The sequence below is a fragment of the Otolemur garnettii genome, unplaced genomic scaffold (genome assembly GCF_000181295.1).
Source record: "Otolemur garnettii isolate 467f Iridium unplaced genomic scaffold, OtoGar3 scaffold00235, whole genome shotgun sequence".
In the NCBI taxonomy this organism is placed as follows: Eukaryota; Metazoa; Chordata; class Mammalia; order Primates; family Galagidae; genus Otolemur; species Otolemur garnettii.
Window position 1 is genome coordinate 1308175 of NW_003852630.1, and position 22216 is coordinate 1330390.

Genomic DNA, 22216 nt, shown 5'->3' on the forward strand with positions numbered 1-22216 from the left:
ATGTGCACTCTATGTGCACCCCGTGTGTGTGCCCTGCATGTGCACCCTGGGCAGCAGGATATTCCTCCCTTCAGCATCTCACTCTGCACCTGTCCTCAGCTGTGTCCTGCATGGTGCCCCAGGTTTCTCATGTCTGTCTGGGGATGGTCACATCTACCTCCTACCCAGATGCTCCTTCGGCCTCTGACTTCCACCCCCGTGTCACCTTTGGCAGCTCCTCTGCTGCCCACAACCCTTACAGAGCAGCTCCCAGAGTCTCACCCTGGCCAGGTGGCTGCCTGACTTCCAAGACAAAGCTGATTCATTGAGTGCGTCCAGCTGCTTCCCAGTGCCCCAGTGCCTACCTTTCCAGGTGGGGCTGCAGCCACTCTACTGCCTCCTCCACCCATCTCCACTAGCTGGGTCCCCGTTGACAGTGGCCCTGCCTCCCAGGCTGAGCCCTCTCCACTCAGGAGACAGCGTGGTGGCAAGTCCTGTGGGAAACTCACAGCTGGGAGCACTGCCGACTTGGATCCCTATGGCCTGGGGCCTCTAGCCATGCCCAAGTCATCTTCCAAAAGAGAAAGCTGTTGCCACTGGACACCCACTGGCACTGCCCTGTGTCTGGCTAGATCCTCTTGAAAGCTTAAAGATCTCAACATGCATTTTGTAAGTTTTCTGTGTGTTTAAAAAAGAGTCATGCAGTATTTTGCTCATCTGCTTTTAAAATTAAGAAGAGAAATATGATGCTATTTCAGTGCACGATCTTAAACAAATATTTTTGGCCTTGTGTTATAAGAGACACAAAAGTTGTAACAGAGAGGACGAGGAGCTGAAGACCCCGGGACACAGGACTGAGGAGGGGCATGTGGCGGCGTCCTCAGTGCAAGCTCCTGAGGACGTTGTCAAGTGACCGTTCAGGTGGGCGGAGGGCCAATCCCACCTGTTGGGCTGAAGTCTCAGTGCCACAGGGCTCCACCCTGCAGCCACCTGAAGGACATCCTGTCTGCCTCCCGCCTTCATGAGATGCCCCTGTTTGGCAGATGATAACTTTGGGGTTTAGATCCAGGCCTGACAGTGCCCAGGCCCACCCTCCCCAGACCACGTGGGACACAGACACTCGTGGACTCGTGAGGATTTGTGTGTGCTGGGAAAAGGCACTAAGCTCCAAACTGCCCCAAAAACACGTGTTTGGGGCACATACAAGGGCTCTCCTTAAAATCCTCAGAAAACGATTTCCTCCCAATAAACCTCTGGTTTAGTGTTTTTCCTCTCGGACTCCAAGCAGAATCCTCTTTAAAGGACGTTTTGCTTTCATCACTTCTGAGTGACCAGAAATTTTCCTGACTTGTTTTGTAATTCTCCCGAATCTGATGACTAGGCAGATTCCTCTCGTAGGAGAGGGTTCCTGACATGGGTCACTTGGCCTAGAAAGTTGCTCAGAGCCTGCCTTGGGAGTCACCCTGCTTTAACCTCAGAGCCAGCCAAGCATATGCCTCTGGGATGTGGGGGGCTCTTCTTCCTGCCTCAACCTTCTAAGTAGCTGAGACTACAGATGTGCCCACAACGCCCAGCTGATTACTTTTGTAAAGACAGGTCTCATTATGTTTCCCAGGCTGGTCTCAGACTCCTGGCTTCAAGCAGTCCTCCGACCTTGGCCTCCCAACGTGCTGGCCCCACAGCACCAGCCACTGTATCCAGCCTATTGCTTTTCTTGAAGCCAAACCCGTGGATTTGTAAGATGTCAGCCCCATGTAGTGTGGTTGTCCATGGTCCTCAACACCCACACTCCAGTTCCATTCAAAGGATCTTAGTGTTGGGAGGGTCTCAGCAGGTGTGGGGAGCACAGGGTCTGTGAGGTGACAGGCCAGCAGTGGGCCACCCTCTCCTGGACACGCCCTAGTTTTCCATGCCCAGAAAGACCCGTCCTCTGGGGGGCCAGGAGCTCTGGGTGTCCTGCCTCCCCAGGCAGGTGTCTTGTTCACATGTGAGCTCCTACTGTGCAGCAGGTACAGTGGCTCATGCTGAGGCTGCAGTCCCCTGAGGTCCCCTGAAGTCCACTGCAGTCCCCTGAGGCCCACTGCAGTCCCCTGAGGTCCCCTGAAGTCCACTGCAGTCCCCTAAGGCCCACTGCAGTCCTCTGAGGTCCAATGGACCCCACCCCTCCGCTTTAACAGAAGGATTGAAGTCTACACCGTGTCTAGTGACTCAATTCTTGTTTCGAGTCAGGAAGGTCTGGATTCCTCACACCACCTGTCCTCCCAACCCCCAGGCCACCTCTCACTCAGCTTTTTGCTATCCGCCTGTTTTATGAACATGTTTTTCACATCTTCAAGTTGTTGATGAAACACACTCAGCAGGACAAATGCAGCAGACCCTCCTCTACGCAGACACGGCCCTGAACCCAGGCTGTACTCTCACCTCACAGCAGCATGAGGGTCACATGGGAGAAAGAACCACAGAGAGGGATGTTGAGAAACCCTGGCCCAGGCCAGAGGTCCGGAGCACACAGCCCTCACCCCGGGCGCCTCCCTGTGCTGCTGCTGTGGACTTCTCCCAGCATGGAAATGCAGCCTGCTGGGGGTGGTTTTCACCAACATTCATTATTACTAAAGTTTTAAGGTTCAAGCTGAAGTGGTGACTTGATGGCCGCCTGTATTCCCACCGCCGTGACCACAGCTGCCGCTCAGCGTTGTGCTGTATTCGCACGATACACGTGTGTGCTTTATTATTTCCTCTGACAAACTGTTTCACGGTAAGTTTTGGGCAACATGGTATCAGAATACCTTACCTGCATCTCCTAAAAATAAGGACCACAGCCCCATTTCTCATAACTAAGAAATTAGCGATGATCCCCTGATACCTTGCAGTGTTGCTTGTAGGAGCTGCTCGTGCTGCCCTAACAGCAGAGATGCATTTGCTCACAGTCCTGGAAGCTGGAAGCCCAAGCTGGAAGCAGGCGAGGTAGCTGTCGCCAAGGCCTCTCCCCTGACGTGTGGGGTCATGTGCACCCTGGCAGGTCTGTGTTCAAGCTTTCCCTCATTTAAGGACACCCGTCAGACTGGGTCAACCTCCAGAGCAAGCTTTCCTGCACTCTGCACTGTGCCCAGCTGTGCCTGGGACAACTGTGAGGTCAGTGTGTGTTAGAACAGCCGCAGCATGAGGTCCTGCTGTGTACTGGGCCCTGTGACCTACCCAAGCTGCCTTCACCCACCAGGCAAAGCAGTAACCTGCCAGGAATCACTGTGGAGAGGTCTCAGACAATGGGAGACAGAGACACAAGCCCAAGCCTCTTGGCCACAGCACACAAGCCACTGATGCTGCTCCAAGACCTGCTTTTGGTGCCTTTGATGCAGGGAAGGCCAGATCAGGCCTTTGGCCTGCTGGACAGCTGACCCTCAGGCAGCTTCCTAGCCTGAATGGACCTCTTCATCTTAGTGACCACCCTTGGAAACAGAAGTTTTACTGAAACAGGGACCCCAGTCTGCCCACAGGCAGTGCTGTGCTAAGATCCACAAGCAGAGCGCTGTCAATTTTCTTCCTCAAGGTTGATGAGCTTTGCGCTCTGAGCTCTGCACCCTTATGAGCAGGATGTCTGCCCGCTGCCTCCACTCCCAGGAGGACGATCCTCTCCAGGGCACACATGTCCTGCCTTCATGCTGGTCTCCATATTTCGGGATCTGCAGAGAACAAGCTGTTGAGCTTCTCAGAGCCTCGAAACAAATGTGATGGGATGACTTACTCCTTTTCCCCAAGGATGATGAGTCCAGATAAAGTCCCTTCAGGGTGTGAGCAGTGGGAATCATGAAACCAGCATTAGTGGGTGTTGTGTAACGGGTGGGTAACCTCAAGCCATGTCCACCATGCACCCACCCCAGCCCAGGGAGATGGAGACCCGCCCATGGCACTGCTCCCATTGGTTGAACGAGTCCTGGTGTCATGACCTGTGGGAGTGAGATGCTGGCCCTTCACCAGTGTGTGGCTGTCCCCACTCACCACACGGTCAGGGTGAGAACAGAGTAGCCAGCATGTGGACAGAAGCCAAACCTGCAGGGACACTGAGGCTGCAAAGCCTGGGGAGCACGCAGCCCCCACTGAGCAGTTCTAGGCCCACGTTCCGAAGGGCAGTGCCATGGAGCTCACCCTGATGACGTGGAGATTGTTTGCCCCCGACAAAGGAGGCCTGAGGAGCTGCTGCCCGCAGGCATCCAGGTCACGCTGCAAGACAACATTCCAGGCAGGTGAAGCTTCCCTGTGCTTTCCCAGGATGCGCTCAGGTGGAATAGAAGAAGGTTCCAGATCATGAATCCATTCATGGCAAAGCTGCAGTGCTCTCCAGAGCACCAGACTTGGCCATCTTCCAAGGCTGTTTGTCCTGGTAATAATCAAGGAGCGATTCTGGAGCTTGTCTGTCCTCTGGGCACTTAGCAAACCCACTTGCTACTTTCTGACCACGCAGCCCACCGTAAATGCATTTTGCTGGTTCCACTGACCTTAACTCAGGTGCACGACCACCTCAGTTTCGAACCCATTCCTGGACTCCTTGCTGGCTGTGGGGCAGACATTATCCTACAAACCCGACATCTTAAAATGTTGAGGAATTTACTGAGCACCATCTGGTTGGCACATGACCAAGCTGACATTCAAACTGTAATCAGCCACGACGATGTGGCCTCTGCCAGGGACACCACTTGAACTTCCCTCCTGGGCCTTAGTGTCCTCAGCCTAAAGCAGGAAAGTATCGCAGTGTTCCAGGACCAAAGAGGACATGCGTGGAGCCATGAGCTTACAGTGTGAGCATATAGAGTATCTAGAGACGCTTGGAATGTCTTGAATGGGGTTCTCATGCACAGTAGACACCTCAGGATCACACATGGTGGGTTAGTGCCGTAAGTTTCTTGCTATTTTTTTTCTCTCTGCCTCATAACACCTACAACTGTGGAGCTTCCTACAGGAAAATAACTGTTACCAGGCCAGGAACAGAAGGAAGGAGCTACGTGAATCCCTGTGTTTTCCTGGTTTCTTAAGCAAGTTCTCAGACTAAGTTTTGAAGAATACACCTACTTGTTAATTGAAGTGTAAGCCACAGGGTGGCCATAAATTTTTGCTGGGTGACTCTCACATGTACTGCTCACTCCCAGGGAGACGTGTGTGTTTCACCTGAAGGACCAGCTTCAGTGAGCCCAGAACAGGTGGGAGACAGGAGTGCACAAGACCCCCAGTTCTCCCTTCCAAGTTACAGTGGACCTCTGGAGAATGGCACCACCTGCCCAGGACACACTGCCTCCTGCCCAGGACACGCTGCCTGCCACCCAGGCCTTGCTGCCTCCCACCCAGGCCACTCTGCCACCCGCCCAGGCCACACTGCCTGCCACCTAGGACACACTGCCTCCCACCCGCGCCACTCTGCCACCCGCCCAGGCCACACTGCCTGCCACCTAGGACACACTGCCTCCCACCCAGGCCACGCTCCCTCCCACCCAGGCCACACTGCTGAGGCTGGCATTGTAGTAATCTGTCTATTAAGGTGCTCAGGGACATGCTGTTATCCTCTCATGGGCCCCCATAAAAGATGAGCAGGAAAAGGGAATCACAGAAGGAAGTATGGGCTGGAGGCGGCCATCCCTGCCCTCTGTCCCTTCCAGGACAGCTCCAGGGCCTCCCAGGGAGGCCTGCGATGGCCAGTATTAAACACAGTAACTCCACCATTCCTGTAAAGCAGTGTGTTGATATAAACTCAGATCAGGAGCGCTAGGCTTTTAAAGCCCTGTCCTCAACTCACCACTGTCTTTGGGCGGGTGACCTCAGAGGAGGCGGATGAAGCTGGACCCGCATCCCCCATACAGAGCAGCTTTAGCAGTCTGTGGACCTGTCCACAAGGCACCAGCAGGCTCAGTGCCCTCTGCAGGATGCACCCTCTGCCTCCAGGGACCAAGCTCACAGACTGCATTTTCCACTCCCTGAGACGCCCAAGCTTATGAAGCATTTTCTTAATTTTCTGACGAGAAAATCCAGCTGCTACTCAGCCCCTGGGCTGCCTCCCAGTTTCCTGTTGCTGGTGGCCCTGACACAGAGGAGCGGCAGCTGGGCTGAGCAGACGCCCCTATGTGGTCTCCTCCCTGTCCATACTTGCTCCAGCCCTGCTCTTTCTAGAGGTTTCTCTGGCTACTGGGCGCAGTGCCAAGCTGCAGTGTCACAGGTGTATAAGGTGGCTGTGCTGGAAGGCATGTGCCAAGGCAACGCTTAGGGTAACCCTCCGGAACCGTGGAAGCAGCTGCCAGTGCCGCTCTGTGGCCCAGGCCCGGGGCCCGGATTGTTGTCCTGCTTCCCAATATCTGTGCAGCGGTGGCACCCGGGCTGCTTGAACTTAATTTTCAGGGTGGCGTTGGTGGTGCGTTCGGATGTCAGAGTTGGCTGATTTCCCTGGTCAGTTTTATTTTGGTTTCCTGCCTCCACCAGTTTTCAGTCCCTCGAGAATAAATGGTGAGGAGACTAAAGCCTTCGAGCCCACATGGCTCCTGTGTCACTCAGGAGTTGGGGGGGTGGCTCAGACTTAGGGGGGTGACCTGGTGCCTCCACCACATTCAGGCCTCACGCATACACGGACAGGAGAGCAGCTTATCCCACATACATCCTCGAGCCGTTCTGTCCCCAACACCTGATGAGGGTGGTCACACGTGTCCATCCACTAGTGTGTCGGCCTCTGGCACTTTCCCGCTTCAGACCACAGGCACCATCAATCTCACTGAGCTTCTAAGTAAAATCCCCAAAGAAGTGAAAGAAATAGAAAGGTCAAGACCCTGTGGCATCACTGCCCATCCTGAGCTGCCCCATAGTCGGAGCCGTTTCCTTCTGATGTCCAGGCATCTGCAGGGACCTTGGGGAGGCAGGACTGGGGCAAAGGATGTGCTCTGCCCTGGCACCTGCTCCAGAGGCTCCCATGGGGCTGTCTGTGTTCTCAGAGGACAGACCCGACGTGTGGCTGTGGCTCTGTACCCCCAGAAGGTCATGAAAGCTATGCAGCTGAGATGCCACCTTGCGCCCAGGCCCAGCTGACACCTACCCGGCAGGGAGAGAGCGTGCACATGCCTAGGGAAGGGGGACCTTGCTGCGGCCTCCTCCTTGGTGAGCCTCCCAGTGAGATCCCACTGCAGAAGTTAGCAGGTGTCTTCAGGTGAGCAGGAGCGGTGTCCAGTGCTAGCACTGAGAATAGTCTCACCTCAGCAGGCCGCATGCACCATCAGTCCTCCTCACCCAGGCCAGTGTCAGCCCTGTCCAGCCAACTGGCCTCTAAGCAGCATGTTTTATTCTGCTGAGTCTCTGCCTGTGTGTTTCTCCTCTGCTCTTTCTTTGTCCCTTACTTTCCTTTTAAAAGTAAATTCTAGTAACTCAAGGCTGTAACCATGTATTGACCATAACAACTTATATTTTGGATGGTGGCCTGTTGGTTGACATTGATGTTTATATTTATTCACTCTGTGTTGGCAAACATGTCTGTTATTTAAAACACAAGAGTTTTGCAGAGGACACTGACCTTGGCATCTAAGCTATCCGTGTGACAGACACCGGGACCCTGGTGTCCTCCCACGGAAGACCAGGCTGTCTGCCTATGGTTCAGACAGGCCACCAGCGGTGGGAGGAGGGAGGTGCCGGCATTGACACTGGGGCAGGGGCGGGGCCCTCAAGGCGCAGGGCATGGCTGTGCACACTCTGACCACCTGCTCCTCTGTCACTTGCAGACGACCACTCCAGGATCCTGCTGAAACCGGAAAACAGCCACAGCAACTCAGACTACATCAACGCCAGCCCCATCGTAAGTGCCCTGCTGGGGCTCTGGGCTTTTTCTCAGGTCGTGAGGACGTGGCAGAGCCAGGCAGGAGGGTCTCAGTGGAAATGGAAGCCCCCATGCTCTGGGCCCCAAGCTGTGATGGGGCTGACTCTGCCCCAGGCTGACTCTGCGCCACTGGGCTCCTGGCCCCACTGGACTCCTGGCCCCACTGGGCTCCTGGCCCCAGAGGCTGCAGAACATCCAGCAGTTGGAACAACGTCCCGATCAGAACCCGGGGCTTTCAGGGACGTTCACCACACTCGGTGGCGTTGTCCTTTCCCAGCGCCACTTAGCACCTGTTTATTCTGGGAGGTGGAGAAACTAGGCCCACCTTGCCTCTTTTCCAGCCATCACTGACACTGAGGCAGGTTTAAACTTGTAGGTTTCTTTCCTGTAGGTTTTCCCAGCAGCAATGTGCTTCCTTTGTAAGAACAAGGACGTGTATGGGCCACGCCTCCTCCAGGCAGTGCAGGAGAGTGGCTATGTCCCCAGTCTGGGAACAGGGCATGAGCCCTGTGACCTCGGGGCCCCACTACCAGGCAGGGTTCCTTACCAACCCACACCTGGAGACTCATCCTACCACCTCCCTTAGCTCTGGACATCGCAATATCCTCCCTATCTTGAACCTCGAGGGGCAGAGGCTGAAAGGAAACGTGGTGGGCTGCTGGGGCCAGGCAGGCAGCCATGGCAGGAGGACATGCAGTGTAACTCTCCAGAAGGGGGTGTGGAGACCAGGCCCAGTGGCCTTTTAAACCAGCGGGCAACAATCGAGACTTAGGCAGATTTACAGTGGACAATGGTTGTGATGCTTCTCCCCTTTAAATAGCTTTTCTCAATCCTGATCTTCAGGGAAGCATGAGGGCATCTCACTAAAATCCCACTTTGTACTCACTCAAACATGGTGCCTGCAGGTGCCACGCTGAGCCAGGGCACAGTCAAACCCCTCATCCCTTCACAGGGCGCTCTGCAGCAAAAGTGCTGGCCCTTCTGGTCACCAGAGCCACTGGCAGTGTGGACGCTGCCCAGCCCCACGGTGCGCTGGGAGGCAGGTACCGAGTGAGACCTGACCTGGGTGCTTTGTCTACGCCCCCTGAGCCCAGGCTTATGTTGACAGATCATTGTTAAGGAGGAGAAGCCTCTTTACCTCCCGCAGAGGTGGAGTCCAGAGACTGCTTCCATCTGGGTTTCATCGGAGCCTTTCTCAATAAGACGTCATATGTGGTGGGTTTCTGTCAATTCTAATTCAAATAACCAAACCAAAGCCTTGCTGACCTTGGGCCATGACTAGAGTGTCATTCCGGGGAAGTTAGGCTTGCCAGTGCCTGGGTTTGGCTCCTGTTCTGCAGACAAGAAGCCAACCCAGAACTAAGAAAGAAAAGGCATTTTCTTCCTATTGAAGCCCCCTTTACCTAGAATGAACAATTTGACTGGGCCAGAATTAGAAATAAAGCCATTATTTACGAGTCTAAACCCCAAGAGTTCAGTACTATGACTGTGGCTGCGCCAAAGTGGCCCCCACGTTGCAGGTTCCAATTTGCAGATGTCTGAGCCCATCCAGACCACGGTCTGGTCTCATGAAGAACGGTGGTGCTCGGTGCCACCATGGACGCGGTCAGGCTCACATGGCACTGAGGGCGGGGTGTCCGATGAATTCTGCAGTCCGTGCAGGTCCCCTGCCTCTTCTAGTAGCAGGGATTTGGAATGACCTTCCAGGCCTCACCAAGCAGGAGCTTGGGCAAGAGATGAGGCCAGGAGAAGTAATTTTATGGTGCCTTTTGTGTTCTCCCTTTATTTCATGACACAATTCTTTTTCTTCAAATCTGGGTTGTAAGAATGAACTAGGAGAAATCCATGGAGCCTCTTCTCTCTGAAATAACTGAAGCTACAATGATAATGACCTTCCCTGCAGCAGCCGAGTGAAAAGCTCACAATTACAGCCTGGGAAGACCCCGGCTGTGCAGAATAAAACTATGATAATTACATCTGTCATATTTGTGCTTGGGCCTCATTAAATTTCAGGGAAGTCATCCAGTAGTAAATAATGTGCAATCTTTCCTTTTAAATCAGAGGTCATGAAAGTAAATGGGAATTTTGTTTTCCCGCATGGGGTGTCTGAGAGACAAACCCATCAGCTGCGTGTGAAACCTCTGCTGGGTTGTTACCGAGGACTGTCAGACACGGCACACAGTTATCAGAGGGCAAGTCTGGAGTTCCCAGTGACACTTAAAAATGAGCTTCATCTTCATTCCACTGCTCATTAAAGGAGAAAAAAATTGTTTAAAGTTCCAATTCAGAGTACATTTCGCTAATTTAAGTACAGACAGAGAGCACCTCAGGAAAGGGTGTGAGCTCAGCATTGTAAGAAAGGCCGTGCCCTTTTCCTCCTCCCACAATCCCTTGTGCTCTTCTTTCCAACTTGGACCCTGCAGAATGGCTCCCTCAAAGAAGGGTGACAAGAAAAAAAAGGGCCAGTCTGCCATCAGCGAGGTGGAGACTTTAAAATACACCATCAATATTCACAAGTGCATCCATGGAGTGGGCTTCAAGAAGTGTGCCCCTGGGCACTCAAAAAGATCTGGAAATTTGCCATGAAAGAGATGGGAACTCCAGATGTGCGCATTGATACCAGGCTCAGCAAAGCTGTCTGGGACAAAGGCATAAGGAATGTCCCATGCCGTATCCGTGTGCGGTTATCTAGAAAACGCAATGAAGATGAAGATTCAACAAGCAAGCACTCTACTTTGGTCACCTATGTACCTGTTACCACTTTCAAAAATCTACAGACAGTCAACGTGGATGAGGACTAACTGGTGCTTGTCAGACACATCAAATAAATTTATAAAATAGGAAGAAAGGAAGAACTCAGGATCTGAGTCTCTGGTTCTCAGAAAATATTTACAACCAAACATCTGTGTGTATAATTAGGGTTTGTATTCAGTATTTTACTTAAATCTCTGTGTATAAGAATAAAACACAAAAAGAAGTTCATAATAGTTCGTAAATCAGTCCTCTCCTGTTGATCATCAAAGTTACAATTGTCTAATTGCGGTTTATATTCACTGTTTTACTTAGATAAAGTTCAACACAAAAGAATAAAACACAAAAATAGTAAAAGTTCATAAATCAATCTCTCTTCCCATTGACCAACAAAGCTGGGAACAATTTTCCAATAAATTCCCACCCTAAGACTTGGTATCTGGAAAAGTATCTTGATGACTCAGGCCTGATATGTGTTTGTTTTCCAGAAAGGATTCTGCCAAAGTTGCTTTAGGATAGAAAATGTTAGCAAAGGTGAGGCAGAGGTGAGCAGAGTGGAGCTCAGACAGAGGGACAGAGCATGCAGTCACTGTCATGGAAGGCTTCAGAGCCAGGCACATGATCCTGCCACCTCCCCTAAGTTGCCCAGATTGTCCCTGAGACTTCTGGGTCATGACTGATAGAGGCCGGGACTGGTATGGGGTAAGACCTGGCCCTGCCTGCACCTGCCCACCAGGTGGCTCAGGGCCATTGTCTCTCTGAGCTCTTCAAGGCTGCAGGACTCAGGGCCAATGGTCTCAACATGCTGATGCTTTATTTTTAAAATCAGTTTCATTTGGAATATTGGGGGAAATATGGCTAAGTTTTTAGATGCAGATTAGCATTTCTAAAGATAAAATTAGCTGCCCACGCCCATTTCACAATTGCTATCCCATAGCTCAAGCAAATCTCTAGGTTGTTTTTTAAACTATGTGTTTAAAAGTAGGTAGGAATACACCTTACTTATGCCCTGTTTCATTTGATTTTTCCTAAGAATCAGCCTTCCAAGGGATAATAGATTCAACACAAATGGTTTTCCTTTTCTTAAAAAAAAATAATAAAAGCAAAATTATACATTAATCATGCTTGCCCTCTGACCATCTATTTTCGTGAAGTGGAAATGAGTGAACTCAGGTTCTCCGGGCAACGTATGTGCCTGCAGAGTCCTCCGCCATCTCACCCTTCCAATGCCCAGCCACTCAAGCCACCAGAAAGCACCTAAATTTGGTGCTCACGGAACCTTCTTTCCTGCATGGTTCACAGAGGAGAGCATAGACATGTGCCGGCAGCCCCAGGCCCCCCACGGCGAGGTGTCTGTCAGTCTCCAGATCTTCACTGAGGGTTTCAGGCATACACTAAGGTGCACTCATGCATGTGTATACAGCCTGCTCACATACACACATGGAGCTCAGAGCAAGCAAGGCTCAGGGCTGGAGTCATCCGACCTGCTCACTCGCCAGCCACAGCCACGGAGGAGATGCCACGGAGGAGATTAACAGACTCTGAGGTCATGCTGTCGGTGTGAGAACATAACGTACAAATAGTAAGCATGTTACAAAGATGTGCAAAGTGGCAGAATGGAAGGAAGGAGGTGGAGAGCAGAGGCAGGTGTTGTGGGCGCTGGGGGAGTGGGTGGAGATGGCTGTCCCAGGCCTCCAACACACTTATCCTGCCTTGAAAATCTTACATGTCTAAGACTTCTATGTGTTTAGTTAAATGTTTGCTTTGCTTTTATCCACTTAAAGCTTCATGAAACTGTGATGAGGTTCTGGCTGCCTTACACTATGTGCTTGCCACATGTGCAGAATGCCCAGAATTATTTTCTGTTCAACAGAATGTGCATGGAATGAAATCATTGTAATCATCTTTTGAGCTATTCTTGAGCTGATGACACATCTCACTCTCGGGAGTCGTGCTATTCACAGCCTTCCTGGCAGTGGGGTGGGCTGGACTGTGAGGCCCGTCCGTGTCCTCTCCAGCCGCCTCCCAGTGTCCATGACTTTCTTTTCTTCTGTCTCGGGCATGTGAGCAGGTGATGGGTTTCAGGAATTCAGAGCACAGTCACAATTCAGACCTATCACCAAAGCTGCCTTCCTGACCCTCCTGAAACCCTGTCCAGATTTTCACTTTTCATCACTTATTTTTCATTTTGAAAGCAACTAAATGTGCTAGTTTGAACAGGTTCACAATTTTAAAATGTGTTGCTGTCAGAATTGCTTTGGGCAAAAAAGTGCATTTGAGAAGGAGGTGGAGTTTTTCTTTTGATGCGTAACTATTTTCAGAGAAGAGACAGGGGTCTCTGTAAATAGCTGTCACCCCCAACAAATGCATATTTCAAAAAAATCTAAACTCCTTATTTCTGATAAGCTTTTTTCTATGGAAACATTTTAATTGGGGCTTTTAGTGAGAGTAACATAATTTTACCTGTATTGTGTGTGTTGTGGAGAATTTCAAAACGAAGTCCAGTTTTAATTACGCATCACTAAATCAGATGCACAAAAAGCTTTTCTCCCTGTGCCCCCACCCCCGCCCCAGCGAGCTCAGCATTGTTGCTCTGCTAGAATAACTTACATCTGCTCCTTTATGTGTGTCCCTCTTCTATGGGAGCATAATTATAAGGTGCACGGGTGCATTCTTCTGTGCTGACAGCCGTCATCTCTGCCACCACGGTGGCTGTGTGTGGACGGGCTGGATCAGTGCAGAAGAAAATGCCTCCGCCAACTCCTCCTCAAACCCAAAGGCAGGGCAGCGATTGGGGTGCCGCTGGGCCCATGGCTGACATCCTTGCTGTTGGCTTACAGGTCCATGCGGCTGTGGCTAAAGCGTTCTCCTTTTTCACTGTATTGAGAACTGTATTCTTACCAATCATCTTTAAATACGAAGTGTTTAAAATCTTTAATCAAACCCCAATGTCAAAAGAGCTAATTCTAGTTCTAGACAGGAAAGAACAAAGGAATGTATGCGTTTCCTCAGCAGCTGTCTTACCCAAAGGGGAGATTCTAGCAGCGCAGCCTCACCCTATCTTCTGGGTCGGCCTCTGTGGACCTTTCTGGGAGTGTGGGGAAGCGCTAGGGGACAGTAAAGATGACCTGGTATCTCTCTGTCCTTTTCTGGGTGGCCTGGGCTTGCCAGTCAGGGACAGAGCCCAAAACAGCCCTCTGCAAGCTGCTGCAATCCTACCTGCTGCCCAAGGCTTTGTTCTCGTGTTCTGTTTAGTTTTTCCCCTGCTTGGCCAGTCTTTGAATTAAATGTTATAATTAAGGTCTTTTAAGCCAGGCTTCCCCTGCTGGAGCTCACAGGGTGCATTTGGGCAAATCCACAAGCCACAAAGCCCACACCGGCGGCCTTTGTTTTCAGCCCCTTGTGTGGCAGGAGAACCAGAACAAGTCCTCAGCTGGGGGAACCACAGCTCCCACAGGAGCTGCTACCCTAGCTCAGGGTGGCAGATCCAGGCCCAGGCACCTGGCTGTGTCTGAGCCCTCTGCTCAGAATAAATAAAAGAAAAGTGAGGCAGGGACTGTTGACTCCTTTCCCATGATGTGGGCGAGTCTGGCCCCAGGGCCTGGGGGGGAGTGTCCTGGGGGGTGCCCCCGGTCCCCCTCTCCAGACCGTAGGCCTGCTTCCCCAGCAGCATCCATGGGCCTAACAGGTGCACTCTCAGCATGGGGTGGACTCAGCAGACTGACAAGTGCCCCCAGACCCCGTTGGGCTGCTGGTCTTCATTTCTGTCAGGACTATGGCAGGCTCAGGCTCTAATACAGAAGAGTCCACCAGGGTTTTCTCCTTCCTCAAGAGTCATGTGTTAAGGGGCCTTGGGGGTAGGGCAGGCCGCCTCCACCACCCTCTAAACCGGGGCTCTACCCCCCACAGTCTTCCTAACTTTCCAGCTAACACTTGTCTCCTGCCTCTGTCTCTGCAGATGGACCATGACCCAAGGAGCCCTGCGTACATTGCCACCCAGGGGCCCCTTCCTGCTACTGTGGCCGACTTCTGGCAGGTGAATTTTTTTAAGTAAAATTTATTTTTATGAAAAGATCTGAATACGTCAATCATGAGTAATGCTTTGAATTCAGGTAAACCAATTTGGACTTGTTCATCAGATGTTACTTGATATGTGTGTGTGTGTGTGTATGTCCTTAAGTATTTCTTATTATGCATCTTTTTTCAAAACTTGAGTGTAAAATAGTTCCCTTTGAGCTCAGTGGTTAGGGTGCCAGCCACATGCACCAAGGCTAGCAGGTTGGAACCCAGCCCAAGCCAGCTAAACAACGACAACAGCAACAACAAAATAGCCGGGTGTTGTGGCAGGCACCTGTTATGTCCCAGCTACTCGGGAGGCTGAGGCAAGAGAATCACTTGAGCCCAAGAGTTTGAGGTTGCTGTGAGCTGTGACGCTATGGCACTCTACCAAGGGTGACATAGTGAAACTCTGTCTAAAAAAAAAAAAAAGACAGAGAGAGAGAGACTTAATGCTTTCAAGAGCTTTACTTTTTAGCCATTTTACAATTTCATTTTATAAAATAGGGAAAGTTAGTAAATGTTTATTTTATTCAAATGTGCCCTCTTACTTATTGTTTTATTCTCATAAAGGTAAAATGTGGTGTTCACATCCTAGTTCACCTTCTCAGTGGACTCCCTGTAACGCATCTCTTTGTATCCAGCATGATCCTAGGTCACCCAGACTGAGGTCAGGCCTTCCAGCGGAGGTCAGTAGTTGGGGCAAGGGCTTCCTGGCCTTTCCCTCCCCGCCCCCAGCATCAGCCCCAGGGTGGCGACATAGGAATGGATTTTGGAAAGAGTTGCTATGAGGGGGGGTTGCCCAGCAGTAGGGCTTCATTCTTGTTCTGCAGCAGTGATAACTCCTGGCTGAACACACCAGGTTTCTCCAGACCCTGGCTCCAGAGCTTCCCTGAGGGGGTGGAGCTGAGGACAAAGGTGTGAAAAGGAACAGAAGAGCCAGTGGCAAAGCCTGGAGACTGCAGGTGGGAGGTTGCCAACATCCAGCTCGCTGGTTTAGGAGCACAGGGGTTATAGCTAAAGACCCGAAAGTGACCTGTTCTCCAGGCCCTTCCTCATCCCTTAGCCTCTTGTTCCCTCCCCAGCTTCCTTGTCAACCCTCTCCAGACTCCACCCAAGACAGGGGAATATTCCTCGCCCTGCCCTGAAGGACAGTCTCTGCAGAGGTTTTCTGGAAAAGTCCGCAGAGGACCAGACTTACCGAGAGCTGCTGAGTACCTCATGACATACTAATTAACTCTCAGGTGCTGCCCACTTCATGGGCGTGGCAGAGGGGTACTCAGGAGTCACCTAATTCATCCAAATCGACAAGGGTGGGACCAAGGTTTGAAACATGTTGGAATGACCGCCTGCTTTTCTATCCGCCTATGTCTTCTTGCTACTGGGGGAAAAACTAGACGGAATCTCTGGGTCACCTTGTTGAAACCTGTGATCATGGCATATAACCAGGGACCTCTGACATTGGAATGGTATTGAGGACCCCATGGTGCCACCCCCACGTGGAGCTCCAGTTCCCTCCATGTTTCACCTGCAGAGAGCTATCCAGCCTGGGGGAGAAGCCACAGCTACAGAGAGCTCCACACCTTCGGGCTGTGTGTCTGGGGGCAGCTCTGCATGGCAGGGGACTCTTCCCCACACCACAGACAGCTGTCTCCTTGAGCCATAAACCCAAGAGGCCCAGCCCTGCTCCTGGAACAAAATCCAAGGATCCCATCTGAGACTTCCTACTCTCCAGGGCAGGGCACGGCATCCTGCAGGGGCTGGTGGGACCCAGTGCCCTCTTTGTGTGTGGCACTGAGGGCTCCCAGTGTGAGTTCTTTCATTTATGCTAGCGCCAGACCTTGACCACCAGCTCCAAGTTCATCACTCCTTTCTGCCAGGATTGGGCTTCTCAAGGTCACATCCACACTGAACCACGACCATCCGCATCTGCTGGCTGCTGATCCTACATGAAGAGTTTCGAGTGTTCACATAACGGTCTCTGGGACCCTTGAGACTCTCAGGCTCATAATATGCCCACGTTCAGACAGCTGATAAATTAAAGGATGAGCTTCCTTACTGCTGGTTGCAGATAGTTACAATCAGAGGCAACTCGTTTGATCAATATTTTCAAGTTATGGAACATGTTAGAGAGATTGTCAAGGAGTATACATTCTTGAAAGGGGAAGAAAACATCTCTAAATGAAATAACTAGAGAAAAACTTTAAGGCAGATGAAGTGCCAGGTAGGTGGAGACTTGCCTCAGTCAGCAGCGAGGTTGACAGCTCTGGGACGAACCAGTGCTGAGATGGGGGTGCTGCAGCCACAGGCCTGGCCCTCCTGGGTGTCCCTGTGTACATGAGGCTGGCAGAGCCCTGAGATGCATCGCCTCACATCGTCAGCCACCTTGAGGGGCCCTCCATCCATGCAGGACACACTTGGAGGCACCCTGCCCTGTTGGGGGAGCAGAATTGGAGACACTGGCCACTCAGCTCAGAGGATGGACGGCCTCTGACCATGTGCTCCGAAGGTCAGCCTTGGCCACCTCACTCCTCATAGAACAAATGCCTCAGAGGTTCTGGGAGACTCTGCCCCAGGCCCTAACTGCTAGCACCCATGTTGCTCATCAGTCTTTGGCAGGGAAGGGGTGGGGAAATGCACCACCCATCTCAACCTCCCTGTCAGTTGTCACATGGCCTTCCCCTGCAAGGTGGGGGAGGGGGCTGTCTGTCTCCAAAATTCCATCTTCTTATAAAAGCACCAGGCACTGGACGTAGAGTCCACCCTGACCCACAGAACCACCTTCACTTGGCTTGTCTGTGAAGACTCTCTCCAAACCAGGCCAGAGGCCCAGGGTCCAGTGGACGTGGCTGAGGCAGACAACACTATTCTGCACAGTACAGGGCCAGAGAAATCAGTGACCCAGCCCTACGAGCATCTGTGGTCAGGAGACCACCCACAGGAGCCCAGAGAGGGTTCTGGTGGACAGGGCAGGGAGCAGGAAATGGGAGGTCAGCAATGAGGGTCAGTAAGTGCGGGCATCCAGAACACTCCATCCCAGGCACCTGCACCCCTGCAGAGCTCACAGTGCCCTCCTGCCTCCACACAGGCCACGGCAACTGGCAGATCCAGAATATGCCTGTGAGCCACCCAACGTTGCAGGCTGATGTGGGGAATTCTTTCCCTAAGTGCACTTCATGCATTTTCAAAATTTTATTTCTAAAACTTTGACTCTTACTTTTAAATTCTTAAAAATAAATAGGCTCGGCGCCTGTGGCTCAAGTGGCTAAGGCGCCAGCCACGTACCCCTAAGGTGGCAGGTTGGAATCCAGCCCAGGCCCGGCAAACAATGACAGCTGCAACCAAAAAAATAGCCAGGCGTTGTGGCAAGTGCCTGTGGTCCCAGCTACTTGGGAGGCAGAGGCAGGAGACTCGCTTGAGCCCAGGAGTTGGAGGTTGCTGTGAGCTGTGATGCCACAGCACTCTACCCAGGGGGACAGCTTGAGGCTCTGTCTCAAAAAAATAAATAAATAAATAACAAATATATGACAGAAAGGAAGATAAAACTCAGGTTAACTACCTGGCTGAGTGTCCCTGCACAGTTCCAGGGAAGACCTGACACAGGTCTGCAGAAGTCAGAGTTAAGGTTCAGAAATCAGTTTTGCTAAAACACGGCAAAATGGCATAGAAATTACTTTTTTTGTTTTTAAGAAATAATACCCAGTCAAGGGAGTCATTTCATCATATACATACTTCTCTGAAAAAAATGCAGTATTTAAAGTCATGCTCAGCTCCTGGAAGCATTTCTTCATCCTCTCTGCTGGTCAGGCCATGTCGGGAGTATATGCGTTTAGTTCGAGGATCATCATTTCATTTTAAAAATGAAAACAAACCAGAAAGTTCTGTGGAAACTGCCCTGTGGAAAGAGCTCTGAAAACCACAGAGGGAAGTACCAGCCACAGAAGGAAGCGTCCTCCAAGGAGTGTGGTCTGGGGCAGGGGGCGCCCTGTCCTGCACAGGCTGTGGCCAACCTGGACACCACAGGGGACTGGCCTTGACTGGCATCTAGACAGGGCAGCACCTTGTGACTTTCTTTCCGGAATCATGAGCTTTGTTCTTTACATCTCAAGGAGGACGGTTTATGTTCTGATGAACTCCAAGTGAGGATCGGCAGTTTGGCTTTGAGGTTCTACTTATTTATCTAGTGCTTCAGAATAATTTCCAGGAAGAGCCTGTCCCTAAGGCCCAGCCCTTGGCTCCCCTGCATTACATTGTTCAGGAGCTTGGATGTCTGGGGAAGGAGAGGAACAGGTCAGCCGTCCACTCTTCCAGTCCCTGCGGACATCAGGCCACCTTACAGGGGACATTGATGTCCAGATCAACGTGAAGATGGGAGAGGGGAGGCAGAGAGGAAAGAGGCTCTAGTGAGTCCCAACTATTTGCTGGACCCTGCAGGAGAAGAGAAAAGAGCATCAAGTAAGCCCCGACTGTATGCTAGACCTGCGAGGGAAGAGAAGAGAGCATCTGGTGAGCCCCAGCTGTATGCTAGACCTGCAGGAGAAGAGAAAAGAGCATCTGGTGAGCCCCAGCTGTATGCTAGACCCCACAGGCAAAGAGAAAGAGCATGTAGTAAGCCCTGACTGTATGCTAGAACCCACAGGCAAGGAAAAAGACCATCTAGTGAGCCCCCGCTGTATGCTGGATCTGCAGGTGAAGAGAAGAGAGTAGTAAGCCCCATCTGTATGCTAGACCACACAGACAAAGAGAATAGAGCATCTGGTGATCCCTGACTGTATGCTGGACCCTGTAGGCACCTTTGACAAGCAACCTCATGCAACCTGCCTGCTGGCCCTGAGGTACAGACACCATGAGCCTCACTTGTCCACAACTGCAGGCAGATGTGGGGAGGGAAAGGAGGCACAGGTCGCTGGACATGGGACAGAATCAGGGCTATCAACTGAAGGGGACAGTCGGTCTGGGAAGATGAGGATGTTCTCGAGATGGACAGTGCGGCGGCTACATGGCGTTGTGGATGTGCCAGGAACCACCACCCTGTGCCCTGAGAAGTGCTGTGTGTCTGTGCTGCAATTTACATATACAGGGCATCCCAGAAGTCAACATGCACAGGGAAAATGGGAAATTGTAGCTAAAGACATCTTTATTTGCAAAATTTTATAAAATACTCTCTACGTGTTCGCCACCCACCCCTTTGTAAAATTGTGTACATATACTTATCTACAGAAATATATATACACGTGTTTATATAGAGACATATATAGATATCTCAAGAGCCTGATTCTACCCAGGAGGATGCTGAGGCCCAGGAGCTTTGCTGACCAGGCAGGTCCCCACAACAGGCTGGAGGCAGAATGCACTCTAAACCCACACCTGTGTAACTCAAGTGTTTCTTACTAAATCACCTGCCTTAAAAATGAAGACGGTGCCGTGATGGGAGAAGGGGGTCATTCACAAACACATCTGTCTACATAGATAAGAAAGACCCTTCTGTGGGGGCTGCCAGGCTTTACAGAGCAAATGTCATTTGTTCTCAAAGTGCGGAATGCATAAAAATCACACTCTTCAAGGACACGAGAGGAGTTGAAGCTCGAAGCAGTTTTCCCCCGGAGAATACACCAACCTATGCTGGGCGTGAGCCCTTAGTGTGCCCTACGGGCTAACATGGCCAAGTGGGACATGGTGGTGAATAAGTCTCTGCAGGTGTGTGGGAGTCGGCACACAGTGGGCAGCTGGAGAGGCCAGGCAGGGAGGGACCTGGAGAATCCTCATGGCTGCAAGAAACAGGTATCACTGGTCATGGGGACCACCTACCCTGGCCTTGCACCGTCCTCCCCACCTGGCTTCACACCTTCCTCCACATCCTGTTCCAAGCAGCCTGTGTCACCCACAGGAACTGGCTCTCTGCCACCCTCCTTTCCTAGGTGCAGAAAGAGCTTATCTCATGGCAGTGGCTCTGTGTGGCAGCCACACCCTAGGCATGCCACACTCGTCTCTAAACAAGTTCTGGCCACGTCGCCCACCACATCCAGGTGCATAATGAGTGTTTGCAGGAACTAAATGCAATCAGGGGACGTGAAGTCACTAGCCCTGAAGACAAGTACCTTGGCCCCAGAATCACGGTAGTCACCCCAGGACTCAGAAGCCTGCAAACCCCCACTCACCAAGGCTGTCCAAGCCAAGAAAAAAACTTCCTTTCCTAGCCCTGCCCATCTTGTATGAAAACAGGCTGACTTCTCGTGGGAATCAGAGCCTGTGCCCCTGGCTGGCCAGGGAGGTACAGAGCCCACTGGCAGCAGCTAGCCACGAGCAGAGCTGGCAGGGCTGCCAGGGCCTCGCCTATGCTCAGGACCATCCACCTGTCTGTTGTCTTTGCTGCAAGGGCCTACAGCGGCCACAGGAGTCCAGGCAGAGGCCGAGCAGGAAAGTGTCTCCCCCAGTTCCACAGTGTGTCCTTGTCTGGGCAGGCCGTCCAGATCAGAACCTCAGAGGACCAAATCTCAGAGATGGCCTGGACTGCCTCAGTGGCCAGACCTTTAAATCCCCCAAGTCGCCATCAGCTCAGCGGAGCTGGTTCATGGCCTCCAGGTGCCCTCAGCCAGGTCCAGTCTCCTTGGCACACAAGCAAAGGGTTCTTGGAGGTCTCTGGGGCAGACCCTGCCTCAATGTCTCCGTCCTGGGCAGCTGCCATCCAGGCTGGGTCGTGGTGTCTGGTTGGGAGGTATAGTTCCCAGCACTGTAGCCACTCCCTTTGGGTGGGCCTTCTACCCTTTGGCGGTGACCATGGGAGACATGCTCGACTTCACTGACTCGGAGCAGGGAGGTTTACTCAGAAGCCCTGCTAACTTACAGACTGGTCGCTATTAAAGCACATTAATTATTAAAATAAAGGGAGACACAAGGATTGTGTTAATTCTTAGCTAATTTCTTAGGAAGAACTTTATTTCCATGATTTATATGTACTTAAACAATATGCCCTGGATTTTCCAAGACATTTTATTTCAGATGTTTAGTCTTGCCGGATTTTGCATAAGTAAATCCACAAACTGTTAAAGGTGAAAGAAAACTTTTCTCAGGTCACCTTATCTGAATCGGAGTTTGAAAATAATGGTCTCCAAAGCCCTAGCCAAGATTGTGCTCTGTGGCTGCTACAGTGCCAAGGAGACACAGCCTCTTGCCACACATGTGAAAGTTTAAAATTAGGTGAAAAATACCTGTCTTGAGCGTCTTTGTTAGCTGATTTTATCCCCTCCCCTCTGCTCCCTTCCCCCGTCCCCACACACAAGTGTCCCATGCACTATTTTTTTTTCTCTAATTTATTTCAGACCACGCAGTTACAGTTTGTTGACATCGCCAAGATCCTAGGAAGTAAACACATGTGTGCTTAAGCCTCATTGATCAACTCTCTGTTCTTTTACCGTATTTTTTTTTTTTACTAAATCATAGCTGTGTGCATTAATACTGTCATGGGGTATAGTGTGCTATTTTTATATACAATTTGAAGTATTTTCATCAAACTGGTTAACATAGCCTTCATGTCATTTTCTTAGTTATTGTATTAAGACATTTATATTCTTCATTTAGAAAGATTCACATTGGCTC

General features: G+C 51.3%; 1 protein-coding gene across 1 annotated transcript in view; it reads left to right on the forward strand.

The window, feature by feature from the left end:
- The window catches only part of PTPRN2 (protein tyrosine phosphatase, receptor type N2), a 648263-nt gene that overhangs the window by 588789 nt on the left and 37258 nt on the right, over positions 1 to 22216 (forward strand). Inside the window, exons 15-16 of the mRNA XM_012812959.1 lie at positions 7719 to 7792; positions 14523 to 14600. Of these exons, the coding sequence (XP_012668413.1) occupies positions 7719 to 7792; positions 14523 to 14600 (152 nt within the window). The remainder of the gene's footprint in view (positions 1 to 7718; positions 7793 to 14522; positions 14601 to 22216) is intronic.